Source organism: Sphaeroforma arctica (assembly GCF_001186125.1).
Source record: "Sphaeroforma arctica JP610 unplaced genomic scaffold supercont1.103, whole genome shotgun sequence".
Taxonomy (NCBI): domain Eukaryota; class Ichthyosporea; order Ichthyophonida; genus Sphaeroforma; species Sphaeroforma arctica.
The window spans coordinates 115,223-123,562 of record NW_014040455.1 but is presented as its reverse complement, the minus strand read 5'-3'; the positions used below and the strand labels follow the sequence as shown (position 1 = coordinate 123,562).

The window sequence follows — 8,340 nt, the reverse complement described above, 5'->3', positions numbered from 1 at the left end:
TGTGTCTGTTCTGTGTCAGTGTGTGTGTGTGTGTGTGTGTGTGTGTATAAATAGGAGATACACGTCATTGTATGTAGCTACTCTGCAAGTATGCTAAGTAGAATAGGCGGAGCATGTGCAGCTAATCAAAAAAACCAAAACGAATGTCTGCGTAGATACTCACCCAATTGAAACGACAACATCATGCATAGTGACTCAGAAGTCACCCGAATGTCCGCGTATATGTTCACAGTATTCACAGTAAACAATACATAAGTACTCTGGTAATACAAAGTCCGGGAATAAGATCACACAGAGATCCCAAATACAAAGGGAGTGTCCGTCATATCCGCCATTATGTGATATAGGGGCCACACCTTCGCTGAGTCGTCTGTCGTTCTGCATTAGATGTGCACGGGCCATCCCATACCAGACCTCCTTCGTCTGCGATACGAACCGGAATGCTTTGCAAGTCTGGAGGTAGGTATATAACACGGTGGTTAATAAAAGTTGAATGAGGTGTGATCATACTTGTATGTGGCAGGTTCTGAGACCCAGGATATAAATACATAACAAGTAGTTCGTAAATAGAAGTCCATGCATACACTCATCTCTTTGCAATATAACATACTACACAAGCTATGTCTGCAATCCCACTACAGTCATTTGAAATGATGTCCGAAACAAAAGTCGAGCCGAGGCTATAGTATGCTATAGTATGAATGTCTGGCGATGGCATGTGGGATACTTCTTACTCATGAACGAAAATGCCCTAATACTGCTAATACTTAAACATAGAACGTGACTTTCTAAAGGAGGCAAAGGGACTACATACTAAGACACAAGCATCTATACAGTCATGAGGCGGTATGTTTGCTTTTATATATCAGTTGCGACTAGTACAGCATTCCTCGGCTCGCACCAGGTTAAAGAATAGTATAGCTCGCAGAGAAGCGCAGCCCTACAGAGCACTACAAAGCTGCACGAACAATTGAGTACATATGTATACACATTTGAAACACCATTATACTACTTATGTACAATGGTATGTACATTCATATACACGCACACACGAAATTATATTATATGTGCATATGAGCGTATACGAATGCACACTGACAAGCATGTTCTTGCACATAACTTAGAATAGACACCCGTATACATACAAATCAGAAATCAAACCTTATATATATATGACAATACGCAAGCTATATGTCAGCATATATATATATATTGTAAGTGTGTGTGTGTGTGTGTGTGTGTGTTTGTGTGTGTGTGTGTGTTTGTGTGTGTGTGTGTGTTTGTGTGTGTGTGTGTGTACATTTAAATATACATAGGTATATACGTCTAGATACACGACACTCCCAAGTGCCACATAGTTTATACCGTATTTCAAGCTGCAGACATACTAGCACATAACAAAGCAATGTACCAATGCAAAGTATAAAAATCATACAAACTGACACCAACTCACTACTCAAACGTAACATCGAGTAAATGGACAGTATAGTGACATTGTTTAAGCCGACATTAACAAGAGTGTAGGTGAAGTAGTTAGAACCGACTACAAGGGGTAACCACATGATTTATATCGTATTTCAAGCTGCGCACATACTAGCACATAACGAAGTAATATACCAATACACAGCACAAACATCATACAAACGGACACCAACTCAATACACAACGTAACATCGAGAACATGGACAGTATTGTGACATTATTTAAGCCGTCTCATTTACACGAGTGTAAACGAAGTAGTTGCAATCGACTACAAGGGGTAAAGACTGATTAGCCTAGACATCCAAGTTTAAATCACTGTGTACTTATAAATCTGTATATACACCCATGCGTGTGGATATGTACACATACCAGTGACAATTCACAGACATCAACAGGGCCCAATCGACGGCAGATGCGCTGAATTAAGTCAAACGGTAAATCGACGAACCGCATCGCTGAATCCGCTTCCATACTTACGCACTTCTAAGTGAAATCGACGTTTAGTAGTGTGCTACCACGTACATACAAGTTAAATCCGTTACTTATGGTTATGCTATGACAATGCTACCCTAAGTATTTACTGACGTTGGGGGCGACCAAGCCATTTATGCAAATATGCATTCCAATGTCAAATGGTAGAACAATCCCTGCAGAGTATTTATATAAGTAAATTTGTACAAAGGCAACGCATTTTATGACCGCACAAACGCTTTTTTTGAGTTGGGCCGAACAATCGATTCCTATTGGTTAATTCTCCATCAGTTTTTTCAACTCTCATATTTATTTATTAAATACATAGTAAATATGTCTCTCTCTCTGTAGAGGGCCTAGTAGGGACCTAGGCTCTTTCTAAAGAGAGAAAATATACCACGACGGAGATATTTATTTTCGATTTTTGCCCCTCTGCCGTGTTTCCGGTTTTGCCCTCTCTGGAGTCTGGAATAGTCTGGAAAACCGGAACCTCAATACCTCAGGCCCAGGGGCCCAGGCCCCAGGGCGGGCACAGGCTCAAGGCTTAAGCCATACTCGACTGGTAGTCACACTCATCACTGCAAGGGAGAGGAACTTCTCGCTGCCTTTGCTTTCGACTCATAACAATTTTTAAATCGATACAAACAGATGTATAGTGAATTTCAGAACCCCTATCACCTTTTATTCCACTTTAAAAAGATAAATAAATAAAGCGACAAATAGCTGTTCAGTTTTGTTGTTTGTCCAAAAAATGAACTAGAATCTACGATTTCTAAAAACTCGGTGAGAGTGTGACCAATTCCACAATCTAAATACAATTACAACCACTGAGACATATATACTTAGTGAGTATATGTGTTCTATGTGACTGTGTGACAGATTGTGAGCCAGTGATCAGTCAATTCTGAGTTCAGACTTCGAAGTTCAGTCCTCGCTCTTCAGAAGTTCAGAGGAATGAACGACTGTTAGAGCGTCAGACTGTCAGTCGCCAAACTGTCCGTCGTCAGACTGACGAGTGACGGTGTGACCATTGACCACATTGACCAGCCAATACTCACTAGTCACCAATGACAGTGCAAGTTTGATAAACGCAAGACGTGGTGACATCATTTATGCAATTTGATACGCCGTAACTAAGTTGGTATTTTGATCTAATGTGCTTACGAGGAGGCTAGCTCATTGAAGTTCGAAGTTTGAAGTTTGAACCTCTAACATACATCTCGGCATTCCTCCTATTAGCTGGAAACGTGTAACTAAGTCGGCATTTTTATCTATTGTTCACGAGGAGGCTAGCCTATTGAAGTTTGAAGTTTGAATTTTGAACCTCTTACATACATTCCGTTATTCCTTCTATTAGCTTGAAACGTTACCTATTCGTTAAAACGCCTTTTATTAGCTGGAAACGTGATGTACCTCTATTTGTTTTGTTTTCTTAAAACCAAATACGTTTGTGAGAGAACTCAACTTTTAATTTTATAAATATGTATAAAAAAAGTAAATAGCGCCTGCAGCAGTGTAGCCCTGTATTTTTTAAAATATATAAATACACCCATTATTGTTGCATTTTGTTTTTTTACAAAAACAAATACATAATGTAAATATTCATATTCTAATATTTTTTAAAACAAAACAAAATAATAGACTTCCTCGTCCGACGTCCTTATAAATTAATAGATAAAATATCATATTTGTTTTTAAAAAACACCAAATGTATAAACAAAGAAAATCATAGCCTTCTGAAATCATCAAATCAAACAAACAAAAAAACATATATTTAAAAAAGAAACAGGGGACAGTGAACACTGTTTTTTTTTTGTCAACAATGTCACTGAACAAGTGAACATCAACTGAGATCTAAGATCAGGTGCACCTGACCAATTCACATTTCACAGGTGAACAATTGAATACTGTCGTCTGTCAGACGTCACTGAACAGTTATATATTTAGAGTAAATAAAGCTGAGGACTGGAGGTGTTACGATTTTGCTTTTTGTTAAACAAAACAAAAAACAACCTAAAATAAATACATACATAGGCAATAGGCAGTATATATGTAAGCAAAACTCATCAAAACTTAAACTCAAAACTGAAAACTCCAAACTGACCAAAACAGATGATGCATACAAAAAGTGTTCGAAATTTCTCCGCCTGGGCTCCGGGGGCTGGACGCCTGGTGTGAGGTCACTGGTGCGGTGGCCGGTGGCCGGTAGGGCCTGCCGAATACCGATTTGTACAAATATTTGGACATTGTTTTGTTTTTTTTATGTAAACCAAAAAAAACCCCCTCCTTTGAAAATGCTATATATACTGCCCGGAAGCCCCGTTGACTAAATATATATATACAATTACGACAAACAAGGTCAAGAAGATGTTGCAAGCTGAGAGTTTACTGGGCCCTGCGCAGATTGGCATCATGAATGCGCTTCACACCGGCAACACATTCTGGATTTTGCTTTCTACCTGATTGTGCCAATTGTATTCTCCGCATTGGCGGCATGTATCAAAGACCTCAACCCAATCTGTTCGCGCTTATGGGAGAGTTTATGGGAGTGCGATGATGCATACTATACGCGACATATCATCCATACGACGGCAGAAAACAAATACGGCCGAGTCTACGAAGGGGACCAAAATAATCATATTCTGCACAAGGCTATACTGGAGTATATCACTCATGATTGTGACTTAAGCTTCTCTGGGGGCCATTTCCGTTTGGTCTACAATGCTCCAAAAATAGAGCAGGCCTATGGGTGGGGTAACGAGGATGATGGGTCGGTGCTACAGCAGTTGCGTATTTGACGATCAGTAATGATGCAACATCTGAACAAGAAGGGAAGGAATCCAACTACACTAGGACAACGTCCGACTACATTATCACCGCACAAGGACAGTTTGCCAGGCAACATGTGGATGAGTATGTACAGCACGCTTACCAGTGGTATATGGACTATGTTTCAGCGCAGAAAGACCTAGCAAGCTATATGTACGTCATGAGATCTACGACCAAGGGAAACGCCATGGGAGAAGATGCCTGGGATGGTAACAATGTGATTTAAAAACGCTATGCATTGAGTAATAACAAAACGTTCAACTCAATGTTTTTCCCTCAAAAGTCTGCACTGCTCCAGTTGCTAGATCATTTCAAACATCACTCGTGAAAATTCTCGATTCCATAATACCCCAATAAGATATAAGAAAACTATGCAACATACAGAACGTCACATTGTCAGTATTCCCCTGGCTAGGATCCAAACTAACCAAGATCTCATGGATGTGGTCTTTGATCAGTGCTATTAAGCTCAGGGCAACGACTTGCCGATGCGACACAAGTTCGACAAGGTCGTTTACGTGGTGGAAAATATCGATTGTGCGAGCAAGGTTGTCTTTGCCCGTGATTAGACGTTAACGGATACTCCCATTTAACCTCAAGCACAAAATTGAAAAAAGACGGCGCACAGGGCGCGCTATCGCAAGACCTGTTAAATTTTAAGAACCAAAATAAAGGGTCCTCGTTTGGTGTGGCTGGCGATGATGATCTGAACCTAGCTGGTCTTCTGAATGTGCTGGATGGCATTGTAGATTGCCCAGGTCGTATTGTGGTCATGACTACCAACCATCCCGAGAAATTGGTCCCTGCCCTGATTCGCCCCGGACGCGTTAGTCTTACTGTGTACCTAGGGTTTATCCAACCCACTGAAGCAATCGCGATGTTGGCCCACTTTTTCCAGTGTGAACAGTTGCCTTATATGCAAGACTCGGTGACGCGATCATTGAAGACGGTCATTCGTACGTTTACTTCTGCTGAGATGGAGCAGTTGTGCTGCGAATACGACACTATTGATGAGGTGCTCGGGGCGCTTGCAACCGTTGCTTCGAAACCGAAAGAAACTCTTTCGGCTCACCATTATACTCCGGCGAAGGTACGAACACCAGTATCAGAGAGCTCATTGGAAGACGCGGATTCGATCCAGTCTATATCATCGGATTCATCGGATTCGGGATCTGAATGGGATTCTGAATTAATGACAACCATGTAGTAGACTTGCAAATAATCAGACGAAGAAAAGGGAGTCTCATCAGGCGACATAAATGTGATGGATGTGCTGCAAGGTAGAACGGCACGATGCTTGCGATACAATTATAATACCATGAATATAGACTGTAAATAGTAAAATGAATTAATGACAACCATGTAGTAGACTGGCATATAAACAAATGCACTTCAATGAGAATTCTATCGTATTAATATAGTTTAATTGCCGCAAATATGTATATACAGAGAGCTTTGACGACCCTGAACATATACAATTCCTGATATTAAATCACTCATGAAACAGAGATAAAGACTAAACACGATACTATTAAGAGTACAGCAACAGTAACTGGGACTACCTATATAGGACTGCTAAAGACTGCAGTTAAAACGGGATATGTGATCGACACCGTGATCGAGTTCGACTGCAAATGAGACACAGTACGTGACTTTAAATATTGGGCACAAAACTACGAATCAGGCCAAGATGCACTCCTCAATAGGAGTAGTGTATGAGACAGACCTTGGTTTCCAGATAACGCTTTCAAAGCTATGATAAAAGAAACCTAAGTTTAAAAACAATATGCGTATAACAAAGCAGTTTGAGGTTTGGCACAGAACACATCCCAGTTGATATACATCGAGCGCATCCCTTGGCATCAGACGCACTCGACTCCTTCGCCGCAAAGTTTTTTTAATCGCTCTCGAGGGTTGAAATCCAAGAAAAACTATACTACTTGTGTGTAAATATCAGACTTTATATATCAACTACACATTTTACGGTATTTTATTGATATTGTATTGATGCAAGTGCGAGACTGCTTTTCTCAGTCTATAAACGTTATATTGTTATATGTATGAGATGCCTAGTAAGCCATGTGTCTACCCGACACTCCTAAGCCCATCAACCCGCAGGAATAAGTGTCCGTTATCACATAGTAGGCTCCAACGCGCTAATAAAGTGTACCATCGTTCACATATCTCCGGTGAGGGTAACCTACAAATTAAGATAGCCTACAATAATACTAACGCAGTGCATACGCATAGCATGTAGAACCGGCTGGGTAGTCTGTATAGAACCCGTTCAGGGTCTATGTTTCCCCGGAAAATTATACTTTCATCCTCTCGTCACACATGTCGCCCGCCTTATCCACCATCGTGATGGCGCTTGTGACGTTGCTCGTACTCATCTCGTCCGTATCTCCGAAGGCTGTACATGAATGTAGACAAGTGTGTGTGTGATACTGCAGTGGGTTTGTGTGGGGAAACGGACCAAGTCCGGAATATGAACAAGCAGAATGGAGTATGTATCTGTATCTGAACGAAGAGGTATGCGAATGTGCAGTATGTTTGGGTGGTATGAAGAGATGATGTGCGTTTGGTACTATTTATACACGCGTGTGTTTCAGAGTACGTGCATATGTGTGAAGTATCTATGTAAGGGTATGTTTGTTTGTGTGCTGTACTTGCGCGTATACCCCTAAGTGTGTGTATATATTATATATAAAAAAGGAATATTCATAGCATTACTGAAGAGTATCCACACTCGAGGTCATCTCGAATGGTCGACACACATCTCAAAGTTGGGAAACATTTATATTTTGCAATCCGGTTGCTGACATAACACAAGACATACGTAGCGCTCTTGCTTCAGCCAGACCACACCCCACGCATATAACATATTGAAAGCACTCCGCACCAGCAAAGCACAAGCAAAGACACTAGTCACGAGCACATATAAAGAATGTGCACACCCAGGGTGTGGACTACACACGCTGTATGGCACAGGCCTATGCATACCATGTCTCGAGTCGGCGTTGCTTTGCATAGAGGGCGAGCGTGAAAAATCCATAACCTCCTGCTTGATCGAGCGCGCCTTTCTGCTCCTGTAGAAATATATACCTGACCCCACCAGGAGTACTACTAGGAGCAGAGCAAGGCAAATCGACACTACTCCCGCAACGCCAACTCCGTTGTCTTGGCTACTGGAGTCGGTATTCGAGTTGGCGCTGGTATCAGCGGTTGCCTGTGCGATTTAAAAGGTTGATATGGCTGCGAATTAAATTCAAGATATAGGTTGACATACCACAGCAGATCGTCGCACATGTACACACAAACTAAAAACCTAGAGACACACGCCCACAACGAGGCAAGAACACGCGCATTTACATAAAAGATAATAAATATAGAAATATAAAATAATATTATAATAATATAATATAATATTATAATAATATAATAATATAATAATATATAAATATATATATATATATATATATATGTATGTATATATATATATATATATATGTGTGTGTGTGTGTATATATATATATATAGTATATATATAGTATATAT

The 8,340-nt window shown here is 40.5% G+C and overlaps 3 protein-coding genes across 3 annotated transcripts in view; 1 reads left to right on the top strand and 2 right to left on the bottom strand.

The window, feature by feature from the left end:
- The window catches only part of SARC_02336 (hypothetical protein), a gene marked incomplete at both ends in the record, with an annotated part of 3,373 nt that extends 1,420 nt beyond the window's left edge, over positions 1–1,953 (bottom strand). The window contains 2 exons of the mRNA XM_014303926.1: positions 357–453; positions 1,852–1,953. Coding sequence (XP_014159401.1) covers positions 357–453; positions 1,852–1,953 — 199 coding nt within the window. The remainder of the gene's footprint in view (positions 1–356; positions 454–1,851) is intronic.
- Positions 1,954–4,698: 2,745 nt separating this feature from the next.
- On the top strand, positions 4,699–5,989 carry SARC_02335 (hypothetical protein; the record flags this gene model as incomplete). Its single annotated transcript, XM_014303925.1, has 3 exons — positions 4,699–4,723; positions 4,782–4,991; positions 5,352–5,989. 3 exons carry the CDS (start codon positions 4,699–4,701, stop codon positions 5,987–5,989), a joined length of 873 nt encoding a protein of 290 aa, XP_014159400.1.
- A 773-nt stretch (positions 5,990–6,762) lies between these two features.
- Positions 6,763–8,340, bottom strand: part of SARC_02334 (hypothetical protein) — a gene marked incomplete at its 5' end in the record, with an annotated part of 16,161 nt that continues 14,583 nt past the window's right edge. Inside the window, 2 exons of the mRNA XM_014303924.1 lie at positions 6,763–7,195; positions 7,786–8,011. Coding sequence (XP_014159399.1) covers positions 7,095–7,195; positions 7,786–8,011 — 327 coding nt within the window. The 3' untranslated portion in view covers positions 6,763–7,094. The remainder of the gene's footprint in view (positions 7,196–7,785; positions 8,012–8,340) is intronic.